The sequence below is a fragment of the Equus caballus genome, chromosome 8, assembly GCF_041296265.1.
Source record: "Equus caballus isolate H_3958 breed thoroughbred chromosome 8, TB-T2T, whole genome shotgun sequence".
NCBI classification, from domain to species: Eukaryota; Metazoa; Chordata; class Mammalia; order Perissodactyla; family Equidae; genus Equus; species Equus caballus.
The window spans coordinates 65,791,680-65,816,778 of NC_091691.1; the positions used below are offsets into that span (position 1 = coordinate 65,791,680).

Consider the following 25,099-nt stretch of genomic DNA (forward strand, 5'->3'; position numbering starts at 1 on the left):
TGTGGCTTGGGGGTCCTGGACAAACCAGCCCTGGCAATACCATGGGGAAGGGAAATCTGGCCTCAAAGATGAGTAACTGCCCAATGAGGTCAAAGCTTCAGCCTAGCTCACCAGCTCGTCTGAAGTTCTGACCACCCACCACAGTAAGGGCACCCTGCCATGATGGGAAAACTCTCCCTGAATGCTGGGGTGCTGCACAGAGAGAGGCAGCCCGAACAGGGGTCTCCGCCAATATAGCCCTCCCTCCTTCCACTGCAGCTCCCTGCCATTCCCTCCCTCCTCTGCCCTCCCACACAGTGCTGGGCCCAGGCCTGGGGTGGGGCGTGGGGAGATGCACGCAGCTGGGGGAGAGCCACGGGGACGTGCGGATACTAACGACCTGCATACTGCTGCACTCCGGCGTAGGCCTGCTGCAGGGGGTCCGCGGCGGTGGGGCTCTGCGCTGCAGGGGAACCAAGGGGACAGAGGTCAGCCACATCCACCCAAACCAGCTCCTCCCTGACCATGCCCATGGAGATGACATTGTGGCTTCATCACCCCTCCCAGCCATTGTAGTGTCTGCCCTGGGACAGAACATCTGAAGCAGGAACCCTGAGCGCCTGGACCCTGCTGGGGTTCCCCCTTCCCCAGCCCAGGGCCCTTAGTAGGGGAGAAGGTTGCCTATTCTGGCTGGGGGATGCAGGCTGCAGTCGGCCTAGGGTGAGGTGGGATGGGTGGTTCATGCAGAAGGCAGTGAAGGGTTTGGAAGAAGATGCCAGAGGAAGGCTTGACCATGAGGGCCTTGGTGGGGAGATACATGAGGGACTCGGCCTGGAGAAGGGCTATGGGAAATCAGGCAAGGGGGCTAGAGGCTGTCAGGAGGGTGGTCTCATCCTCACTTATCTCCAGCAGAAGTCAGAGGCAGTCCCAGCTGGGGTGAAAAAAGGACAAGGGAGGCCTCACCTGTCACTCTGTCTCCTGGGCCAGCCATGCCTGCTTAAACAGAGGGACCTCTCCTTTATTCTTAGGGATTTTGCACAGGGCATGGAGCCATGGCTGAGACACTCTCAGCAGGGACTGGCCACACAAATGAGGTCTGCCCCACGGACACTGAAGAACCAGAAGAACAAGGACCTTCCTTCCACCTGATCTCATGACTCTGGGATGTCTACTGCCTGGTGTGGGGAGAGGACCCTTGGGCTGATACTTTGGCAAGAAACTTGGGGCAACTGGACTGGAGAAAAGCCTTGGTTGATTTCTGTGGCCTTTGTTGTCTCTGCAGAAGCTGTGGGCAAAAGCCAGGAGCATGGACCCATGGTGGGCACTATCCATGGTGACCAAAGCCAGTCATGCTGACATGGGAGTGGGCTGGCCTTGGAGGCTCAGGGGGTGGGTGGAGACAGATCCAGCCTCAGTATGTTTGGGGCAGACTCAATAACACAGAGAGGCAGGAAGAAAACCGTCTGAGCTTATGTGCCTGGTGACCCAGGCCAGCCACGTTAACTGGCAGTGCCAGGCTTTGGGGCCTGTAGACCAGGAAGAATTCTCAAACTTCCCTTCTGAGCTCTTCCCTGAATTTCTCAGTCAAATTCGATTAGAACAATAGCACTTGGGCCTTAGGGGAGCCAAGGGAAAATCCTAGGACAGAGGTCCTGAGAGACAATGTGGACGGCAGCAGGGGAGCTGGGCAGCTGAAGATGGGTCAGGATGCAGACCTCTTTCTGCCTGGGGCTGCCCCAGAACATAAGCCTATCCCTATATTTCCCCCATGGTGGAGCCTGGGGCTCCCAGTGCTGAGGTAGTTGTGGTGCTTGGAGGGGTGGTCTCCTCATCCCTCCTGCTCCCTCTGCCTGGCCCCCCTTGCCAGCCTCAGCTCTCCGGAGGGAGAGCCATGTCTAGCTTGTCCTCTTGGTCTTCCTAGCTGCTCGCCCACATAGTGCCTTTATCCCGATTAGAAAAAGGTGTCTCTTCTTCTGGGCACACAGTTTGGTGCCCTGTGCAAAATATAACCTGCACAACTTCCATGACAGCCCCCCAGTGCAATGCCATGATCATAGCAAGGACTCAGCAAATACTGCGACATAAGGAATGAATGAATGGTCCTTCAGGGGTGTGATGTGGCAGTAAAGGCCACACTGTGTGCTTCCACCCTGATCTCGAGGAAGATAGGAGAACAGAGAAGCTACCTTGGGCTAGGAAGTGGAGAAAAGCATTTCTAAAGCCCCTCTCTAATTCTCTGCTTAATGACCTCATTAGTAACTGCCAAAGAGTGAACATTTTGAAGGATCTCGTTCATTACAGCGGCTCCAAACTCCGCATTTAAAGACGGTAAATTAATTTTTTTAATGTACTACTTTTCTCCTCTCCTTCCCTCCATCCCTCCCTCCTGCTCTGACAGGGAATTGTTTATGGGATGTGGCAGATTGTTACAAATGGGGGAGAGAAACATTTCCAAATTCCATGAGGGAAACAGCTCACAGATGCTGGTGGAGGTGGGGAAGGAGCAGGTTTGTCAAAATCCAGAGATCCAGATGGGCTTGTGGGCAGGGAGGAGGGGGGAAATGAAACCACCCAGATGTGCTGGCAACTGTATCTCCCAGCCCATGAACCTGAGGGAGGAGGAGCCCAGGAAGCTGAGAGTGGTGGGATCTCTCCCACCTCCAGCTTGCCAAGCCCCTCCCCTGCCTCCCTTGCCAGCCTGGAGTCTTCATCCTCAAACAACGCTCCAGATCCTCCATGCCCTGCCACCTCACTCTCTAGGCTTCTCTGGTCTCTTCTCTAGGCACTGAGGGGTGAGTTTCAGGGTAAGCACTGGGATGGGATCAAGGACAACTCCAAGTTCAAAGTCAGGAAATTCTCCTCTATTACCCTCTAGCACAGTGACCTTGTACTCTGCTGCTGGTGGAACTTTTATATTCTCTGGATGTCTGGGTCTTACTCCAGACACTGAAATCAGAATCTCTTGGCTTTTGTGGTTTTACAAAGCCACACGTTGGATTCTGATGCGCAACCAGCGTAGGGAGCACAACTTTGCCCCCAGCCCTGCCTGCTGATCTACCCCGGCCTGACCTCCTCTGCCCTACTTGAGCCAACCTCCTTACCACCTCTTGCCCCTGTCAGGCAAGCCCCTCCTGCCTCTGGGCTTCCAGGACAGTTACTCCACATTGTTCATCCTCACCTCTCCAATTCCTACCCATCTGTTAAAGTCCAATCTGAGCCTCCTCCTTAGGGAAGCTCTGTGGGCTTCTTCAGTTTACAGAACTCTCCCTTTATTTGAATCCTTTAGCATCTCAAATCGGCAAACATTGACTCTTGATCAGACTCATTCTGCTTTATGGTCTCAACATTCTGTCAATGTGTACTGTGTTCCTGACTGGACTTTGACCTCCCAGGTGATGAGCCCATGTCCTGCCCTCCTTCTTGGGCCCCCCTTTCATCTAGCACAGACTGGACACTTACTAGTACTTATGGGACTCCATAACCTTGTCATCTGCCCTCCAGGAAGGAGGTCAGCACTCTTTACATCTCTATTGCACTGCCCCTTGCTCGTCTACTCTAGGGCTTTTGCCCCTTGTTAGTCTGCTCTAATGTCAGTCCTTCCTCAGGACCAGAGAGAGGAGCTGCTTCTAGCCAACTGGACACTCTCACCACAGGAGAACTACTAAGTATAAGAGGAACAAAGTTAATCAGGAACAGCCCTCCTGGATCTTTGCGCAAGAATTCAGGAAAATAGGACCCAGGAGCTGTCCGAGGTTCTGACCCGCTGTCCAAAGTGCTGACCAGGGTTCTGTGTGTACCAGAATGCCAATCTATACACCTCCCCTTCTTTCCCCAAAGAGTCTTTTCATACTTAACACTAAATATGATTATTCTTTTAGTTTCTATGCTTTCACTTATAATGGGTCAAATTCACTCTCAATTAATTTCCAGTCACTAGCCTCTCTACCTGGTTGTACATTGCATCTATTCTCTTTTCTCCCCTGAGGGAGCCCCAGGAATGGAGTTCTTTCTCACCTGTCAGATTGACACCTGCCCAAGTATGGGAATTTGGTTTCTTCTCTCCCACCAGGGGCTCTTGGGAGGGCAGGAGGCTGGCTCTCCATGATCACATTTGGGGTCCCACCAAGGACAAACAGAGGGCAGGAGCTACACGTTCCCTATTTTAACGGCAAGGGCAGGGACAGAATGGATAAGAAGTGTGCTGCATGGGAAGAAAAGGATATCAGATGTGCTTACCTGGGTAGGGGTGGATGCCATTGGCAAACACAGCTTCCGCAGCAGGTTGCCCATTGGCCTGTGGGGGGAGGCCGGTGAAGCCGTTCACCCCAATGGGGGAAGGGATGCTAGGCACAGCTGGTGCAGTGATGCCCGGAGGGGTGCTGCCACCTGGTTCCAGAAGTGGGGAGGGATCGAAGAGGAGGGAAGGCAAGCAGAACAAAGGTGAGGAAGGCCAACTCATGGAGCTCCAAACACTGGCTCCAAGGGTCCGGGGATAGACTTGGACCGCACACACCAACTCAATCCTATCTGTGAATCATGCCAGGGGTTATGTCCCTGCATGCAGTGACTCCACCCATCCCAACTGTATCCATCCTTCAAGGCAGAGTCCAAATCCCACCTACTCCAAGATTTCTCTGACCATTGACTGCTTGACCTTGGACCTACAGCACACAAACTATTCTCAGTGTCCTTGACTTTGACCCACTTGGTCTTCTTTCAGTCTTTTAAAGTGGCTCTTGCTCACCCCAGCTAAGTCAGGATGGGCTGATCCTTGTTTAGCCACCAAGTTTCTGGCTCTGCTCTCTTGTCTGGATCACTGAGGGGCTGATCTGGCTCCCCAGGAAGGATTTTTGCTACTCAGTGGAAGAGGTCTTAATTTTGGTGTTTCCTTGCGCTGAGGGAGAGAGGCTGTTGTAGAATCCAGACTCAGCACTTTTCATACACAAAGTTGACCCCTTGGCCTCCTCCAGTTGAGTCAATGGTGATGATCATTGTGGCAAGGGTAAAGTTGGAGTCAGATGACAATATCCGGTGCCTTCCCTATGTCAGGTGGGTGGAACCCAAGGTGTGGATGGCATGGTGACTGTACTGAGGCCCCAGAGGCTGGAAAGGGCCTTCCTCTTCAAGATCTTCTGTGTTGAAGATCTGAGGCTAGCCTGGGCTCAGAAATGTCCCTAAGTCAGGGATCAGAGCTGTGGTATAGTGATCAAGTTGGGCCTAGAGATGGCACAGTCTTGTCCCCTTTAGCTAGGAAAGAAACAGCTCCTGGATGCCAGGAAAGCTGCTGCTATGGCCTGGAAGCAGACAGCCAAGGAAGTGACTGAGAGCCTAGAGTGTCAGGCCAGGCCTTGGGACTAGACAAGGGTTTCTCAACTTTGACTCTTGTTGTGGGGAGCTGTCCTGTGCATTTTAGGATGTTAACAGTAGCTTGGACCTACTAGATTATAGTATAGCACACCATTGTCGTCTCCTCGCCCCAGTTGTGGCAACCAACAATGTCTCAGGACATTGCCAGATATCCTTGGTGGGCGGGAGGTGGCAAAATTCCCCCTCGTTGAGAATCACTGGATTGGGCAATAGCCAAGATCCAATAAAAACCTGCTTTGTGAGTGGGGCTGTTTCTAACCCTCCTGTCCTTTGATAACTCTTGTGGTCTCTCATGGTTGTTGTGTAGTTGTCTTGGAAAAACCCAGAGAGTCTAGGTTGGGCTAAAGGAAAATGAAAAAAAGGAGCTCCCTCTGTGCTCGGGCCAGGGACCAAACAAGGCCATTGAATGGGCAGGGCTCTTCTCCCCTCGGACCTCAAAGGGAGATGTTTTCATGTCAATTTCTTTCCAGATATCTATAATAGAAACCAAGATGAACTGCTTCCTCACATGGCAATATAACTTGAGTGAAATTCTTACCACCCAGAATCATACGGACTGCATGGGGCCCACATCCCATCTCCTCTTGGGTCCCCAGGGATTAGAATATTTTGGGGGCAAACTGCCAGAGGATGAGGCCTGCTTGGGCCCAGACACCATGTGCTCTCGTCACAGCATGGTTCATTGGTAGCCAAAACTGGCCAAACAAAAGGTCCTAGCCGGGGTCCAGCTGTTCTCCCACTGGGCCAGGCCCTGGGTTGGTACCTGCCAGCTCACCTGAGGTTGGGGTCATGGGTGCAGCCGCCAGGCCATTCATGTTGAGGGCCGCCATCTGCTGCATCTGGGCGGCGGCGAAGGCAGCCATGGGGTTCAGGTAGCCGCCCTGCGCGACTGACGCCATTAGTGCCGCTTGCTGCTGCATCAGCTGGGGCAGAGGGAGTGGAAAAAATATCATGCGCTTCCAGGGGGGCCGCCCTCCCCACCAGGGGGCTTCAGCTCCTGGAGACCAGCTTCCCAGGCCCTGAACTCAGGGAGCTCAGCTACATCTCCCCGCCCCCACCCCTAGAGAGCTCTGATGTCTCCCCCATTCTTGTCCTAGTTCTCAATGGCTATTAGAGACCTCCCCCTGAGAGAGAACTGTATTCAAATGTCATGGTAGGGTCTTTGGTACTCTAAAGTTGTAGAGGGGAGGAAGGGGACTGGCTCCAGGGGTGTCATTCATGGAAATGTGACACCCAAAGTTCTAGAAACATGTTGGATGAGCCTCTGCAGAATTAACTCGGCATGGATTTTTGTCCAAAATGGTCCTACCTTGGCTTCTGTTGGGTAGAAGTGACAGGAGAATCACATCCCTGATGTTCTCATAAGTGTGAGTGGGGACTGAGGGGGTTGTTGAACCTGGCCAAGCTTGGATATCACTGAAGAAGTGAGGTGAGCTAGTATTTTCAGAACCAGAACCCCGGCCTACCTAAGTGCCACTCATGTAGGGGTTGTAGGTACATGTCTGGGAGGCAAGTCAGGGGAGATGCTGGCAGTGTGGGCTCCAAAGTGGAAGAAAGACGTTGGTGGGCCAATGGCCTGAGGCTGGGCCAGGGGAACTGCAGGGGAAGTGTGTGACCAGAAGGTCTGAGGACACCTCTCCATGAGTGGGGCCAGGGGTGGGTGGTGACAACCGAACACCTGAACCTCTCTCCCCCTTCCAGTCAGTGCTTCCTAGCGTTTCACTAATGGAGGCGTGCTCAGGGTAATCCACTTTGCTGCTCTGCCTAGAGGTCTCTCTCCAGCTCCTCCCCTTGAGAAACAGGACAGCAACACACCTCCTCCTGGCAGCCACCGGGGAATGGGCCAGCCTTCTCTCAGGTCCCTCTGGCCTCCACTCCCTGGGTTCATTCCTCACCACTCCTCACTCCCCAGGGCAGAAGCAGTACTTTCTGTGCCAGGAGCAGGGCTCCCCACAGCAAGGTTAGGAGTCTCTGCTCTCTGGGGCTCTGAGCCGAATGAGCTGGAGAACCACCACCCCCCCCCCCCCCCACCCGCCTGGCTGAGCCCCTACTTACTGCCTGTGCGTAGGCGCCGTAGGCCCCGAACGGGATGGCCATGGGGTTGAACATGCCCATCTGGCCAGCCATCTGCTGCATTCGCCGCATCGTGCGCTCCTTGTCCGTGTCGGCGAACTTGACCACCAGACTGGATGAGGCTCCCTGCAGCCGGGACTGCGCGTGAGGCCCACCTGCCCTAGCCACCTTCGTGTCCCTGGCCTGGGCCCAGGCGGTCCTCTGGGCCTGGCGCTATCGGGGCACGGGCCACCCGCGCTCACCCAAGGCTCTGGGGTTTTAACCCCACCGCGGGCGTTTTCTATCTGGCTGACCTCGGACCAGTTCCTTAACCTCTCTGAGCCTCAGTGTCCTTGTCTGAGAACTGGGGATAATGGTAATGCCTTCCAGTCTCTTGGGGAGGCTGTGAGCGCGCCACGCGTTTGGCACGGTGTGGACCGCGCACGCGGGCGGGCCCTGTGCGTGTGCGGAGTGGAGGGGGTGTCAGTCCCTCCATTGCTCCCGTCACCCTCCCCCCTTCCCGCCCTGGGAGCAGCCGCACTCACCGGCATGGTCTGGCTGCCATGCAGAGCGTTGATGGCGGCTTGCGCCTCGGCGTGGGAGGAGTACTTCACAAAGGCGCACCCTGGGGGGACGCGAGAGGCTGAGCCACGGCCCGTGGGCCCGGAGGAAGGCCAGAGAAGCGCAAGGACCGAGAGGCGGGGCACGGGAGGGGCCGAGGGAAGAGGGCGCATCCAGATGAAAGCAAGGTGAGACAGAGACTGAGTGGGAAAGAGAGACACCGAGAAACACAGAGACAGAGCCACACAGGGACAGAGAAAGACCTGGACGGGTTGGAGACTTAAAAGCACCCCTAAGTCTCCCCGTCCCTGCCTGGACTTGGATCGCGGCCTTTCGTCACCCCAGGCCCGACAGCTCCGCCCCTCCCAACCATCCTTTCCAGGCTCGCCCACCCGGCCGGCTCCGGCGGCTTCGGACTCGGCCGTCGGTCAGGCGCGCGTCCCGCGGCCCGGCCCCGCCCCGCCCCGCCCCCACGCACCCTTGCTGTTCCCGTCGGGCCCGCGCAGGATCGTGCACTCCTCGATGTTCCCGAAGGCCTCGAAGAGGCGGCGCACGTCGTCCTCAGACTGCTGCTTGTTGAGCATGCCCACGAAGAGTTTTCTATCTTCTGGAACAAAATTAGGAGATGCTTACCCGGGCCGGGGGCCGGGCTGCGCGGGGGCAGGCCCCGGGGGAGGAAGCACGGCCGGAGGGGAAGGTTACGGGGGACAGAGGGGAGCTGGACAGGAGCGGGGGTGGGGCTCACAGCCGGAGGGGGAGCAGGGAGCAGGGAGAGGGCGGGGCAGGGCATAGCTGCGGGGGAGGGGCGACGGGGCAGGGCAGGTTGCAGAGAGAATGAGGGCATAGCCAGAGCGGGAGGCGAGGGGTTGTATCAAGCAGGGAACTGAATCTCAGCGACTTTGCCTCCTCCTGCCTACAGAGTAGGCTGCACACTGACGGAGAAGGCTGCTGGTCTGGCCGCTGGCCTAGGGCACACGGGTCCTTTGGGCAGCTCTGCGTTCCCTTCTTCCTTCCTCTTTGACATACTCTATTCTCTGTTACCTTCACCCACAGTTGCCAAAATTAACTCACAACCGGCAAGTCTGCCACAGGGCCTTTGCACATGCTGTTTTCTCTGCCTGAGTGCCCTCCACACCACAAGACTGAATCCTTCTGTTTTAGGCCTCAGTTTAAATATTGCTTTTTCATCAAGGCCTCTCCTTCCCCCTCTCTTTTGTTCTGTGTCTCAGCCCTTCATCCCTTGGCCAGAATTTCAAAGGACAGTTATTTACTACTTTGCCTGTGTTGTTGGTTTCTGCCTAGCTCCCTACTACCCGCATGTATGCTCCCTGGGGGAAGAGCCCATGCCTCTACTGGAACAGCTGTACCTGGCACGTAGTAGGCCTTCAAGACAGATTATGGAATGAATGCCCTATGCCAGGCCCAGGCCCACATCTCCTTTCTGTCTCACGTGTTTTAACCTCCACCAGGTGCCCCTTCCTTGGTCTGGCCTTTCCTGTTTGTTCATGCTGCAAACTTCAGCCCCGGACACTTTTGGGTAGCCTGTTCCTGGAGGCTGGGCTCGCTCAACAGCTCCCTCACACTTGTGTTGAGTACCAAGTGGTTTGTTGACACCCGTCAGCTGTTCACTTAGGGTGACAGGGATCATGGTTGGGCTGTGTGGATCTGGAGCGACTCCCAAGCGACTGCAAAAAAAAAATTCCCCATCCCACGAGCTCTTATTTCAAAGTGCCTTTCACTCCTCCCACTGAGCGATGGGGTCTGTGTTCCCTCCCCTTGAATCCGGGCAGGGCTTGTGACTGCTCTAGCCAGTGAAGAATGGCAGAAGTGATGCCAGCTGACTTGCAAGGCTGGGTCATAAATGGGATCAGCTTCCACTTGGCTCTCTCTCTGTGGGATGCTTGCTCTGTGGAAGCCAGCACCATGCTATGAAGAACCCCTGAATAGCCACACGGAGAGTCCACGTGGAAAGGAGCCCAGAAGCCCAGCTGGCAGCCAACATCAACCACGAGACATGGCAGCGAATGAGTCCTCAGGTGATTGCAGACCCCAGCCTATGAGTCTTCCAGCTGAGACCCAGATGTCCTGGAGCAGACAGGCCTTCTATGCTGTGCCCTGTTCTAATTCCTGACCCACAGAATCTGCAAGCACAATAAGCGGTTGTTTTACCGCACTCAGTTTGGAGCTAAATTGTTGTGCAGCCATAGTGGCTGGAACAGGGTCCCTGTGGTGCCGCCCTCCACAGGCACTCAGTAGACATTTGCTGACTCTTGAACAGTTGACACACGCAGGCGCAAACACACAAGGCTGCAGAAACGCTCGCCCCCCCCCCCCCCCCCAGAACTGCACTCGGCCGGGTGTTGGTTTCTTCTGAACGCAAGGGCACTCCGGGACCTCATCCCTTTGTGTTCAGGGTGGTTGGTACTTCCTGCCCCAGAGAGCCCCCCTTGCCCACACTACCAGCGAGTTCAGGTAGCGCTGAGGGGCTGTCCTGGGGGCTGGAGCAAAGCAGAGGAAGCCTCCAGGCCCCTGTACTCCTTCACAAGCCACCCCAGAGTCCTCCTCTTCAGGAAGCCTGACCGCTGCCCTGCTGGTACCCCTCAGCCCAGAGCACTCAGCTCTGGGCAAGTTCTCCACGATGTGGCCCTGGGTTCCAACTCCTTCCATCCCCTGCAGGGCATTATTGCCAGTTCTTGTTACGAGTTCTGGGTGGGGCGCACCAGCCTAGACTTCCACCACTGGAGGGCCTCAGCCCAAGCTCTTGGAATGGAGCCCTGGCCTCACCCCCTGCCCCCAGACTGGGCTGCTTGACCTGGCTTCTGGGGCCATGGCTGGGCTGGGCGCACCCCCGCCCCATCTCCAGGGCTCATGGACTCCAAGCTCTAGGATGTGGGGAGCAGAGACTCAGGAGACCACGAAGAAGAAAGAGAGAGAGGTGGGGGGAAGGGGTGAAGCTGAGAAGGGATGGGAGGATATGGGGTTAGGAGCAGAAAGGGAGGGAAAATGGCAGAGACAGAGAAAAAAGAATTAGAAACAAAGAGCAGAGAGAAGAGATGGGCAGAAGGAGAGGACAGAGACAGAGGAAAGAAGGGGCGACAGCTTACGTTTAACTCCCAGAAGCAGCAACAGCATTTTACATGAAATGAACCCAGACCTTTTAAGGCCTTTAGTGGAGAGATTGAAACTCTGCCCTCCAGGCTGGGCCTGAGCACCTCCTCACCCCCAGTGCCCTTTAAAGACTCCGATTAAATAGGGTTTCTGGAAAGACAAAGAAGTGATAACCCCCTCCTGCTAATCCCTGGCCCTCCTCCTTAGACTCTGTCTCCTCGCTAGGAAGGAAAAAGGAGGGAAGAGAAGGCCCCTCCTCCACCAGAGTCTGGTTTCTGTGCTGGGACCAGCTCCACGCCTCCCCCCTCCTGACATCTGAACATTTTCCTTTATTACCGTTACCATTACGACGGCTTTCTGATTGCATTAAAATTCATCCACACGTGCCTTTCTATCCAGCCACGTCCCTTTCGCCAGTTTTTGTTTTTGTTTTTTGCTGATTCCTTCTTGCCTCCCCTGAATCTCCCTTTGCTGCCAGCTCTCAGTTCTCCGTTCTAGGCCTGGGCCCTTCCTTCTTGAGGACTTTCCAGATGTGTAGGGGACCAGGCTCCCCCTCTTCCTGCGTCCAGATTTCCCCAGGGAAGCTACAGCTAGCCTTCCCTTTGTGGATGGCTGCAGAGCAACTGAAGAAACCGGCTCCAGACTCACTTCCTCCAGGTGTTCTTGGATGACCCCACCCAGCACGAATGTTCGAATGTTCATTTCTTTCTAGGATCCTCAGATTTCTCACTTTGCACTGTCTTCATTTCCAGTTGGCTTTGGTACTGGGTGAGGGATTCTGAGGCTTGTCTTTTAGACCAGGGGCTGGCAGGACGCTCAGTCCCCAGGGTGGGTCTCCTCCTGCAGGCCCAGGCCCACTGGCTCAAACCTCAGCTCCCCTGCCTTTCAGCTGTGTCACTGCTTCCCAGATAGGCCTATAAAATGCGAATAATTGGGTCTGCCTCATGTGGTGGATGCTCTGCGTCCAAGAGATGCTGCAGCAACAGAGCCTGGCCAGCAGTGATACAATGAGGACCATTGCTTGGGGTTCTCTATCCAGGAGGAAGAGGAAATGGAGTGTCCCCCCTTCCCCCTGACTTGGTTTGCCCTGATCTGAGGAGGAGACAGAGGTCAGAGAGGGGAGAGGTCAGAGGATCCACATCTGGGGGAGGAGCACTTGAAGGAGCAGGTGGGACCGTCTCAGGCTGTGGCTGACCAGCTGAGAAGGACACCCTACCCTGTGCCCGCCTCTCCCTCTGGCCACTTTCCCGGGGCACTGTCCCCAAGCTCTGTCAGATGACCCATGGCACCATTTGGCTGGTGTCCTGGATCCGATGCCAATCTAGTGAAAGTCTCAGAGAATGACTCAGTTTCCCCAGCCAGTTCCCACCCCTTGCAGCATCAACACAGACTCCTACCTCCTGGGACAGGCTGAGCAGTCCCTGCTCGCAGCCTGCCTGCCTGAGTGATGCAGGGCCCCTGGGTGATGATGAGGCTACGGTGCTCTGTGCTCTCACTCCCATGAGCCCTCAGCCTGAGCCCCTTGCCTCCCACACTCGGGGTGTGGAGGTGTCGCTGCTCCTCTGAGAAGATGTTCAGACAGGTGCTGCTGGAACTGGGCCCTGCAGGCCACCATGAAGGGAGGTGATGCCAGGAGAGACCTCAGAGCCAGGCTGGAGATGGGCTGAAGCCACCCCGGGGTGGGAGGTCACTGAGACCGCATGGCACATGTAGGAGCAAGTCTGGAGCCCAGTATCCTCCTCCTCTCCACTGAGCCCAGCTTAGGGCAGGGGGCTGCATCATGCTCACCTTCTGACTCCTGGAACTGAGCCCAGTGGCCAGCACAGGAAAGCATTGACTATCAGGCATCACAGGCCCTGCTAGCAACCTGCTGGGTGACGTGCAAATATCCCACCCTCAGGTCTTCACATAGGTTCCTCCTGGTCAAGGGGTGGAGCAAGGGAGGCATGGTCCTACAGACATTCAACAACTGTTTGCTGAGCACCTTGTCTGTGCCAGACACTGTTCCAAGCACTGCTTCTACAGCAGTAAACAAAAGGGGTGAGTCTGCTCCCTGGAGCTGACATCCAGATGGGGAGACAGGCTGTCCACAATAAACAAGTTCCCAAACAACACAAAGGCCAGTGGCCCCCACAACTGGTGTGTCCTCCCCAGTGGGAATGAGAGTGCAGAGTGGCAGAGCTGGGCAGGGCCCAAATAACACCAAGGGCCCCACCATTTTTTCAGATGAGGACGTCAGCAGAGAGGGAGCTTCAGGACACTCCACTGCAGCCGCATAGCAGGGGTCCGGACTAAACCCGGTCTCTGGGGGTCTGTTGACTTCCCAATCCCATGACCCCTCGCAACACCTTTCTGCTCTTTTGAATGTGAGTGCCTGTGTCTGTGGATGTGAGGGAGCATGTGGGGTTCTGGGGAACAGGAGTGTGATGCCCCAGAAGGGCACGGCGACAGAAGGTAGGCACTAGTCCCAGCCCTGCCTGAACCCAGATTGGGCAACTCGGCTCTCTGAGCCCAGATGTCCTACCTCCACTACTCGGGAGTGGGCATAGTCTATATCTACCCACAGCCCACAAGGACACACATCCAATAGAGCACTGGACAAGAAAAGTACCCAGTCCTGTGTCAGGTGAAGGTGTTTACAGCCACCTCAGAAGGGACTGGACCAGAGCACCTGACATCCCTCCTGGGTCTACCTTCTGGTCACTCCTTCAACAAGCATTTATTGAGCACTTACTGTATGCTTGGGACTTGGCTGAACAAATAATCTGAGATGTGTCTTAGGGGCCCTTCTGTGTTTTCTCTTTGAATGGAGAGTTGTGGACGGCAGTGGGGGGAGGAGTTTGGGGAGGTGTGTGTGTGGAATGCATGGCTCTTAGATCCCTGGAGAAGCCAAAGTCTTTGGTCCACAGGCCCTAGAGCCTCTGCCACAGCCCCCAGTGAGAGAGGACAGACAGGCAATAGCTCTGGACTGCAGGCCGGAGGGGAACAGTTGGGGCAGAGGGAAGTGGCTACACCCTGAAGGCTTCCTGGAGGAGGCGGGCTGGAGTTATGATGTCCAAGGGACAGGTGCAGGGGTTTCCAGGCCCACAACAGAATTTGAGCAAAGGCTGAGAGGTGGGAGGGACCCCTTTAGCAGTTCTTCTCACCTGCTCCCAAGTGGTAACCCCTCTGCAGGGCTGCCAAGAAAGGTCCTGGGGGTGTTTGACTTTGCTTTCCCAACTGCCTCTTGCCTGCTCCCCCTCTACCACACATGTATCTCCCATTCCTCTGGCCTCGGGAATCTTGTTTATTTTCCCAGAACCCAAATCTAACTGAGCTTCCGTTTCCCAACCTATGAAAAGCATTGGGTGACGCCTCCAGGAAGCCTCTGGTGCTTATGAAAAGGCAGTGGAGTCCAGTGGCTGGAGTCCCTGCTTTCTCCCTTCCTTCCACGCACTCATTCGCTCAGAATGTCAGGGCAGAATGGGGCTCAGCTGGAAGGATTTGCATTTTAAAAGGAGAGCCCAGAAAACAGAGAAGCAAGATGCGGATGGAAGACTTAGGGCAGACCCCTGCAGGGGTATTTCAGGGCAGTGCCACAGGGCCCCCAGATCTTCAGGGAGCATCTTGCTGGCCCTCCAGAGTGAGTGGGCCCCCAAGGGAGGAGGCGGGTGGCAGCAGCGTCACTCGACTTGCCAAATGCCAGCGCCCTGGCGCTAATGTTCAAATTCCGGTTTAATTTTCAAAATTTGATTCGCTCATTACCATCAGCATTAAACAATATTTCCTGCTTAAGGATAGACGGCTGCTGGGGCACTGCGGACGAGTGTTCAGATGGTTAATGCCTTTTATTGCTGCAATAGACTTTTACTGTTCTCTTCCCTCCAGCTGCTGAGAGAGGGTTTGTGGGGGGACCTGAATTGGGGAGAACCCAGGAGCCAGGGGCCGGGGTGGGGAATAAATGGCTTTGAGGTCTGAGGCAGGGGACGGGGTGGGGGGGGCGCAGAGGGGTTGCTGGGAGACCTGGGGGGCCTGGCTTGGTGGGGGATGCAGGGTCAAGCCATCAAGAAACACTTTCCATAGAGCCCCTGAGGACTGGAGGGCAGCAGTTTGGGGAGGGGGAGAAACTGCCAGAGGTTCACATGACTGGTCTGCAGGGCTGCGCTCCTGCTCTGCAGCTGTGACCCTGGGGGTGGGCAGGCCAGGGCCAGAGCCCAGGGCCCCGGTGCCCGTGCACCTGCCCCTCCACTGCCGGCAGAACCTGGAGCCCTGAGGGCTGGCATGCAGGGCGTCTTGAAGCAGTTTGTTTACTGTGGGGCCAGGGGACTCCCCAGCGCGCTCCTGCATCCCAGGACCGTCTGCTCTCCCTGGACGTGATCTCAGTGCCCGACGGCCCACACACAGTGAGCCTGAGGGGGAAGGACCTGTTCCTCCTCCCTAACTTCATCACGGGTCAGGGAGGAACTTCAGTCAAAGAAGATGAGAGACACGCGACGTGACAGCAGAGGCTGGGCGGGGGCATCTTCCAGAGTAACTGAGGCTGCTTGTCAAATCCTGGTTCTACTACCTTTTGACTGTGCAACCTTAGACAAGTCATAGACCCTCCCTGAGCCCCTGTTTCCTCATCTGTAAAAGGGGAGAAAAATCTCACATACCTCGTGGGGCTGTTGCCGGGAGTGAGTGAGTGGAGGTACATAGGTTTTAGCCCAGCGCTGGCACACAGTAAACACAATAAACACAGTCGTTGTGCCGGGTCCAGCAATTACTACTGCTCACCGGCAGGAGCACCAGCTGGTGGAATGAGGATGCCCACCCTCATCCCCAGGGATACAGAGAGGACCCCCAGGAGCATTGAAGGGAGCAAAGCCGTGCCTACCTGGGCCAGTCTGAGAAGCCAGGCTTCCCTTTGCACCACCCTGACCAAATGGCAGTGTTTCTGGGGCCACTGAGATGCTCCCCAGCCTCCTCCAGGAGATCTACCTGGATTGATCCAAAATAAGAGAATTTCCCTGGAAGCTACACTGGGCACCACTATGTGCCATTTCCACGAATTCTCTCAGTCCAGATCTGTCAAGCACCTGTGGCTCCTAAGAGACAAGTAGGGATCGAACTGATCTTCTGAATCTAAATCTCTGCCCTTTTCAAGGTTGCTGACCGTCCCCCGCCCAAATCCAGAGGTCTCCTCTGCCTCCTCCTTCCCAGCCCCGGTAGAGCCGCCTCACTCCCCAGGCCGGCGGCACGTAGTCTCAGACCTGCTTTCCAAGTAGGGGCGGTGGACAGGGCTGGGGAGGGTATGCACTCCGTTCCTCTCATGTCTGAGAACCCAACAACTGCTCGCCCCCCAGGGGGTGCAGGCAGCTTCCAGCATCACCGTCCACACTGGAGGTAAGGGCCTGGATTTGGCTCCTGCTGCAGCTGTGTGACCAGGTCAGCTGCCTTCACCTGGGACACGGGTCACGGGACGGCCACGCTCGTTCTCAGAATGAAGTGAACCAGTAGGTAAAAGAATGATGCCCCCCTTCATCCCCACAACACACACACTGTCGGAGCCAGAGCCAGGGGCACAGAGCCGCCTCCCGAGGATAAAAGGCTTCCTGCCCGGGGAAGAAGCTGAAGGAGACATCAAACCAGATCAAAGGCTGCTGGGGACAGGCGGTGTGGGGGGGCCGTGACGGGGCTGCACTCCCCCCGGATGCAAATGAGGACCCTCAGCCAGCTCTGGTCCCGGGGGAGGCAGCGCCAGGCCTTGATCTGCTGAGCTCCCTCCAGACAGGCTCTGTTTGATGTTGGGATGGGAGGAGGCAGGAGACTGGAGAACCGCATCCAGTCCCCCCACTCGCATTCCTTCAGCTCTGCCTTCCACATGCTTCAGGATGGGACCCAGGCCATGAGTGTCGCCTCCTTACTGTGTGCTGACACTCATCCAGGCCCCTGCTATCTGCCCTCCACACAGCAGCCAGAGTGGTCAGTTAAAATCCAAGGCAGAACCTGTCTATGCCCCGCTCAAACGCCGCAGTGGCTCCCGTCTCACTGAGAACAAGTCCAAGTCTTCTAGTGACCTGTAAGGGGCTAAGCAGGCATGTCACACTCCATCTCTCCCCTGATCCCTCCATCCTCCGCTCCAGATGCGTGGGTCTTCATGTTGTCTCAGGAACACTCCATGCACAGCCCTGCCCCAGGGCATTTGCACTTGCTATTCCTCCTCTTGTTCAGAGATCGTATCCTAGACATCTGCAGGGCACGGAACTCCAGGAATCCTCAGAAAGTAGGAAATGAGGGTCCCCTGGAGATGAGTAGGCACCAGCCATGATGTGAGCACAGAGCCTGGAGTGATGAGCCCTGAGGGAATGGGGGGAGTGAGGAGGGGTCTAAAAGGCTTAAGCTGGGCCCTAAAGGACTCATGGGTAGGGTTTGTCAGGTGGAAAAGGCAAGGGGCAGGCACCCCAGGTCAGGGACCAGCATGTGCAAAAGCGGGGACTGTAAAAGGGCATGTGGTCTGAGGGAGTAGCAATCTCATACACACACACACACACACACACACACACCCTTCTTCTTCCTTTTCTTCCACCCACCATATTCTAAACAGTCACCTCGAGGCCCAAGGCCTGAACCCTCACCTCTGATCACTGGTAGCTTGGCCTGGGACTCAGACCCTGGGTCCAGGCTCATTGCCTATGGCCATTCGCACTGCCCACCATGTTCTCCCTTGGCTCAGCCTAGCTCCCTAATTCACAGCACAGCTTGCTGCTTCCTCCTCTGGCCCTTGACCCTCGACTTTCATGCCTTTGAGTCTGCGCCAGGCCTCCCAGGGGGAGCCTGGGACGCGCCGTGGCTCTCCGTAGAAGTCACCTTTTGCTGGGGCGATGGCGCGCAGCCATCTCTCCAGGTAACTGATTATACGTTTGATCTGCTATATTATCCTTACCAGGCACACGGCGCACGACAGACGGCCCGGAGTGCTGTGGGGACTTCTCAGCAGCCGAACCCTGTTGTCTAATGGGGTTTCCGCCGGCGTCTGGCGTACTCTCCAGCATTTCACCCATCACAGGATAATTTATAGCATAATGGGGCCTTTTTTCCTTTATATCATGCAGGAGCGTAAATTATGGCCAGTTTGTCCTCAGCTTTCAAGGAGACAGACAAAGCAGGGCTTTATTCCAGCAAGGGGAGGAAGTTTCTGCAGGGGATGGGTAGGGGCAGGGTGGTCCATGGGGGTGGGGGCCAAGAGGAGAAACCAAGGAATGCTGTCAAAAGCATCTCATTGACAGGGCAGAGAATCTACTCAGCATGGCCACAGATAACGGGGAGGAGGTAGAAGTACCCATGTCGAGCTGCTTGTCTCTATTAACCGCGGAGCAGGTTGGGGCTTGTTAGCTGAGTGGTAGAGCTGCACAGTTGTCGCTGCAAGGATACACTCCGCCTGCACACGACCCGAGCACGGACCAGCCTGTAACCCTAGCCACAGGCTGACCCTCATGTTGGCTGCCGATCCTCCCAGCTGTGGTGCTTCTTTCCACAGCCTCATGGACAGAGTGGGTGGTCATGGGTCCACCCGCCTCCTCTTGGTCCCCTGCCACAACCACAGATGGAATGAAATGCCAGGGAGCCAGGCAAACCTCCTGCCCCTCTGACCCATGGGCCATTTTTAACATTGAGAGTGGGGCTTTGCTTCTTGCGGGACAAGGGAGGAGAGTGGCACCCCAGCTTCTAACAGCCCGGTGCCCCTCTTCCTGGGAGGTGCAAGTGGCTCAGGGTCAGCCTTGCTAGCCTGACACAGCAGAGGCCACAGTCATCCAGCCCATCCCCCACCTCTGGACACTGTGACTAGGACCTTTGGTGACCCTGAGTGGGGGTGGGGACTTCAGAGGCCACCTGGCCCAGCCTTCTCCAGTACAACCCAAATGTGGTATGACGCTTCTGGAATACCCTGGCAGAAGTCCCACTGGCCTCTGTGCCAGGTCCAGGAGGCAGCCCGGGAGAAAATTCCTCCATGTGCCCCCCCTGGAGGGCCCAACCCTGCCCAGAGCCCAAGTCCTGCCCCTGGAGCACCGCAGACTGCTCCTTCCTCCTCGGGACGCCCTTCTGAGAATAACAGCAGGAGTCTTGGATCTTGTAAGAGGGTAGTTCTCGGCCCTGGCTGCTATGAAAGTCACCTGGGGGCTTTCAAAAATGCAGATGCCTAAGACCACTGGCCCCTGAGATACAGAGTGGTCTGGAGCCCAGGCATCAGTATTTTCAGAAAGCTGCTCCTTGATACCAATATGCAGCTGGGGCTGGGAAGGGCTGTGATGGGACTTCTCCAGGCTTCTCCTGGCCCTCTCCTCGGGCACCACATCTCTGGCCCTCGGCCTGCCTGTAGGAGCTCAGCCCTTCAGACTGCAGGATTCTGTGCCCGCTGGTGCTGGGGGGAGGGTAGCACTCACCTTTTCTGTCCTGACACCTGAGCCTGGGCATCCCCTCCATCCCTCACAGGGTCATCCTGGAAAGACATTGTCCTAACGTGGGGAGGTAGGGTGGGAGGGATTATCTGGTTCAGCATGGGGCTCACCCCTCTAATGCCTTCACAGCCTCCTCCTCTTCCTCCTGTCTTCCCTCTGGTACCCCTCTCCCCTCCATCCTTTAGGCCAGCCCTGCTCTAAGAGGAGAGTCCCAGGCTCCTCTTTCATCAGCCCTCTAGTTTACTTCTTATCCGTCTCTGTTCCAGCCACCCCAGCCCTCCAGGACTTGCTGCTGCCCCTCACCCTGTTCCCCATGGAACTCAGATGGTCCATGCTTAAGTACACACTGTATTAACTCATGACTGATAATGGACTACAGATAGACACAGAGATGGATGGATGGCAGACATGATTAATAGATGCTAGATATCCAGATTAAACATTGGATGATAGATAGATACACAGATGAGAGAAAAATGATTGCAGAAAGCAGATAGATTTATGATCGATGGGACATAAATAGCATAGGTGAATGTGGATAGATAGATGGCCAAGATGTTTCTGAGGACTTCAGATAATGGGATCTAAATGCAAAAGGTCAGAAAACTAGCCATAGCCACCCACACCTGCTGGGGTATCAGCTTTCAGGAGAACGGGAAACCCTGCTCTGCTCAAGACCTGTCTTAAACCAACTTCTCTTTCAACTTCCTGAACCTGCGCGTGTCTGAGGGGTTTGTGGTTAACGTAGGTTGTAGTGGGGCTGGTTTCCGTGGACACCTGAAGTTTCTCTTTGCTGTTTCCCTGAGACCGAAGGCAGGAGGGAGCTGCCTCCTGAGACACCATTGTTCCTAATGAGAACCTCCCTCCTGGGGGCAGGCCTGTCGGTCTCCCCCATAGGTGCTTGCTCTTCAAAGGCCAAGCCATGCCCTCCTACCCCACAGAGCAGGTTGGCTCTTGGAGTGAGACAGGCTGGGCTGGCCCCTGCAGTCAGATGGCGGGCGTTGGCCGTCGGCCCATGTGGCACATGCGGAGATTCCTCCAGTCACTCCCTCAGTCGGGGACCATGCCCTCACAGAGAGCAAGGAGAGCTGACTCATCCTGAGCACTCCCCATGGGCCGAGCACTGCTCAGAGCACTTTAATTTTATGAGGTGGGTACCACTGTCACCCTGTTTTACAGATGAGGAAACTGAGGCACAGAGAGTTTCAGCAACTTCTGGAGGTCCCAGAGCTAATAAAGAAAAGGGTCAGGATTTGAACCCAAGTAATCTGGCTTCTGAGCTCTCATCTACTACGTGGAAGGCACCCCCCCCCCCCCCCACTGCCTGCCCACCAGAGTGGATGGTGGCAAGGCTCTGGTGAGCTCAGGAGAGTGTGGCTCTGGGAACTGGAAGGGGCAGCACAATTTGCAGGACATTATTATTTCTAATGGCTAATGAGATGGTGAGGGGAGTGTCAGTTTCCTCGAGCGATCAAACGTTTTTGAAGGGTGGCAGCATATTAACTGTTGGCATGTGGCTGGCATTACCAGCCACAGAGGAGGCTACTCTTGTCTCTCAAGGGGGGCCCCTGAATCCTTTAGGTTGGCAATATTGGGTTACCATAAAGTTCAGCTTAGAGAGTGGCGGAAAGGGGAAATTCCAAGTTTCAGAAACCTGCATGGTAGCTCTGGACCCCTTCTGTTCACCAGGCAGGCACTCAGTCAGTCAACAAACCATGTGCAAGGTACTGTGTTGGGAGATGCAAGGAGTAGACCTGATCCTTGGGTAAAAGTGCTTCCAAATTGGGGCCTGAATGGCCCAGCTGTGGAAGGCAGAGCCGGATGGGGGCCCACGGAGGAGCACTGTGGAGCAGGAAGAGCTTGCTGGGGCGGGGCATCATGACGGCTGAGGTCACAGGTACTGAGGACAGGTTGCCTTGCCTCCCTTCTCTGGGAAAAGTTGGGCAGGGAGGCGTGGGGATAAGGAAGGAAACCTGGGATGGGAGCAGAGGAGAGAATGCAAAGAAGTCTACTCGCCACAGGTGCCTGTTTGCAAGGAGCTGGAGAATCCTGTTTTGAAAAGCAAGACACAGCCTCCCACCAACAGGTCTCAAGGAGGGACACTGGAGGTGACAGCACTGTGGGGCCCACTCTGCCTGGAGCAGGCATGTCTGGGAATGAAGGAGGAGGGTGAAAACCCTGGCTTGCTGGCTGGGGCATCCCCACCAGTCTTCCTTTCTCCGCTGCATCCAGACTTTTCTGCAGGGGACAATGCTAACTGACCATCAGCTCTGTGCCAGCTGGGCCTTTCCACACATTCTGCCCACTTCTCACTATCCTACTTCAATATAACACAGAGGCTGAGTAACAGGCTCAAGCTCACCAGGCCGTAAGCGGTGTAAGCGGGATTGCCGCCAGGTATCTCTGACGGCTGTGCCACGCCCTCTGTGGTGCTCAAAATAGAAGATGACTTCCGTGTGCCTGCCTGAGGGTCTGGAATTCCGTCCTTTGGGTTCGAAGGCCTTTAGCCTCCTCATTGCCCTCTTCCGGGAGCCCTTTGAAATGTGTTGGCTTGTGTCACCTCAACCATGATTGATTTTGCCAGAAAATGTCCTCTATGGTCAAAGGGACCAGATAAGCATTTAGGCCTGCAGTGACTGAGGATGGAAAAGGAGACGCCTGGAAGGTAGCATGAAGGGACAGGGCTGGGGAAGGATTATCGGCCTAAAGGGAGAGCAAGGGGGTGGGAGTGGGGGTAGGTGTCTGGGAGAAGGTCTGTGACTGTGTTGAGCTGGGGAGGACAAAGAGGGTGGGCTGGGCTGAAGGGGAGGGGGTCTGTAATCAGAACAGGACGTGCGGTGGGGCCAGGTGTGTATGGGCAGTGGAAGTGTGGGGAGTGTGGCCTGCAGCAGCCCCAGCAAGGAGCACCCCCACCCTGGGCTTAGGGCCAGGAAGACGAGGCTGAAGAGGCTGATGGAGAGAGAGGAACAGGAAGAGGAGAGGGGGATGGCAACGGCTCTCAGCCTGGGTGCCCCCTTGGTGGCCACAGGGAGTGCTCCCTGCCAGCACCATCCATCATGCCCCGCCCACTTCTAGCCCCGCTTTCTCTCCTCCTAGGGCACAGCAGCCAGATGGCCTGGGGCAGCGGTGCCGTCTGACCTTGGGGTCCCAGGTACCTCAAGCTTTGTCTGCTGAGTGCATCAGAAATACTTCACTCCTAGGTAGATGTGACTATTTTTCAAATGCATATAGATGCTGTTGTGATTTAAAAAGTACCAATTCATTTAAAAGCACTGCTGAATTCAAGGTAGCTTATTGCCATTTTGCATTCTCTCAAACAATGGATACTCAAAGTAAAACATCTGTCAAGGCGGGGTGCTGATGAATTTTTGATGTTAAAAATGGCTCCTTGACCTTCAAAAGTCTGGGCACTCCGATCCAAGGAGGGCATCGGAAGCTCAAGGAGGAGGAGAACATGCCGTAGCCGAATCCTCGGCCTGGTGCCATCTCACCTGCAAGACTACAGTGTCACCCACCCAGGGGGGAGGATCGTGGGAGGGTAGGCAGCAGGGAGCACCCCGGACCTGCAGTTAGGAAACTTGTCTCTAGCCCTGAGTCCCCAAAACTGTGACCTGGGCCTGGTGTCTGCCCTTCTCTGAGCCTTGATCGTCAAGCTCATCCTTTGATGCAGCCAAGATAGTGAGAATGATGAGTCCCACACCGTTTTCAGTTAAAAACTGTGAGTCAGCACCTCTGTTGGTGCTAGGAAAGGAGCTTGCTGTCAGGAGAGCCTAGTGAAGTGCCTGCCACATAATGGATGCTCGAGAAACACGGTTTGAGTGAATAATAACAGTAACCCACATATTATAGAGGGGGTTTAATCTGAGAAAGTCAAGGTTAGGAAGGGAACCTGGACCCGTGGACACATCTCTTTCCACCTCCCTCACACTCTGGTCTGACCATTCAGCAAAGATAAAATGGGAGCCCACCTTGGATTCAGTGGCTAGGGGCTTGGATTTGGTTCCTATGAGCTCTGATCAGTTCCGTGACTGGGGCTGGGGGCTCAGCCTGGGTCTCACCACCTCCCATGGGCAATGGGAGAATTAGGCCTGTAGCCGTGGGCTGACCTGAGGACCCGGTGGGTGAGGTCATGGGGATTTCAAATCCCCATGGATTCTAAATTTGAATAATGGGCTGCTCATGGGGTGGTTACCTCTGCTCATCCACCTCTCCCTCCCCGCCACAGTGGAGACATCCCTCCCAAGTCTCTAGTGTCCACAGGTGTCCCCGAGAACATCCTATTTTGGCCAACTCTACTCAGACAGCGCCCATAATTTGATCCAGCTGTCTTTCTAATCTTCATAAAATCTGACCAATTCCTTGTCTCAACACAGCAAGGCCCTATGCTCCCCTCGAACATCTTGTGGGTTCTAGAGCCCTAATGGTGGATACTGAGCCCATGAGGTTTTCTTTCCAGGATAGGAGCATTTTAAGAAGGTCCTCCAAAGCCTTAATCCAAAGGAATGGAGGTTTATGGTGACAAGCCAGGCCCTCTGATAGGGAAAGAAGATGTGTGATGGCTTGCGGCTAGGAGACTTTCCTAAGACCCTCAACCCCCCTACAGAAGTGCCCGCCCACTCCACCTTGGGCAGGGCTGTGTGTGCAGAGGGCTTCCAGAACTGCCTGCTGCTTGTCTTTCCTCCCTCCCTGCTGCCCAGAAGTGACCCACGCAGGCCAAGTATTTAGCACGTTCCTCGAAAGGGAGGAAAGTTGCTTGGTTATTAGCGGTGCCTAATGATATTTGCATAGATTAACAGACTTTAATGCAATCACGAATGCCACAATCCCGAGAAAATAATGAAGAAATCCATTACAGAGTCGTAAAGTAACTAAGTCAATACAATAATAATTCGATCCTATATTAGTAATAATTTCATCTCCTGCTGGAAGGCGATTTTACCATGTGTACCGTTTCTGGACACTTTTATAAATTTCACCTTTTTTTGAGATAATTAATTAACAAAATAAAAAATATACTGCTGGTATTTCATACAATAAATTTGTCATTAGTCTAAAGTGGCAGACTGTAATAAAACTTATTAAGATGGACGTGCTGAGATTTCTAACTTCTCTTCAAGTGGCCTGTAACCCTCTCTCAGGCAAACCCAGGGGCTGCCTGGTGGCCGTGGCTCCGGTGGACAGCCAGGACCAGCAAGACCCCATGAAGTGTGGTGGAGGGAGGGAAAGGGTGGAGGCCCAGCCACAGGCCCACTGGGCTTCCTTCTCTGCTCCAGCTTCCTTTTGGCACTGCGTTAGTTTCCTAGCACTGCCACAATATTAGAAGGCACAAACTGGGTGGCATAAAGCAACAGAGATGTATTCTCTCACAGTTCTGGGGGCTAGAAGTCAGATATCAGGGTGTGAGCAGGGCCTTGATTTCCCTGAATGCTCCAGGGGAGCATCCTTCCTTGCCTCCTTCTAGCTTCCGGGGGTTGCCAGCAAGCCCTGGCCTTCCTTAGCTCGCCATTGCATCCTTCCAATCTCTGCCTCCATCATCACATGGTGCTCTCCCTGCATGTTCTGTGTCTCTGTGCTCGAATTTCCTCTTTATTCTAAAGACACCAGTCCTCTTGGAC

At 55.2% G+C, this 25,099-nt stretch overlaps 1 protein-coding gene across 50 annotated transcripts in view; it reads right to left on the reverse strand.

Annotated features, from left to right (window-relative positions):
* CELF4 (CUGBP Elav-like family member 4) overlaps positions 1-25,099 on the reverse strand; it is a 306,023-nt gene that overhangs the window by 22,822 nt on the left and 258,102 nt on the right. For 15 of the 50 annotated variants that reach the window (XR_011421022.1, XR_011421025.1, XM_023647710.2 and 12 more), the window contains exons 4-9: positions 8,438-8,563; positions 7,944-8,023; positions 7,402-7,545; positions 6,122-6,269; positions 4,216-4,365; positions 377-442 (exon numbers count right to left, since the gene is read on the reverse strand). Coding sequence is in view for 45 of the 50 variants with exons in the window: in XM_023647710.2 (XP_023503478.1) it covers positions 377-442; positions 4,216-4,365; positions 6,122-6,269; positions 7,402-7,545; positions 7,944-8,023; positions 8,438-8,563 (714 nt within the window). In the remaining 5 variants the exon portion in view is untranslated. Of the gene's footprint in view, positions 1-376; positions 443-4,215; positions 4,366-6,121; positions 6,270-7,401; positions 7,546-7,943; positions 8,024-8,437; positions 8,567-25,099 lie in introns of all 50 variants that reach the window. The other 35 variants (XR_011421024.1, XR_011421023.1, XR_002809916.2 and 32 more) reach the window with 3 other exon arrangements.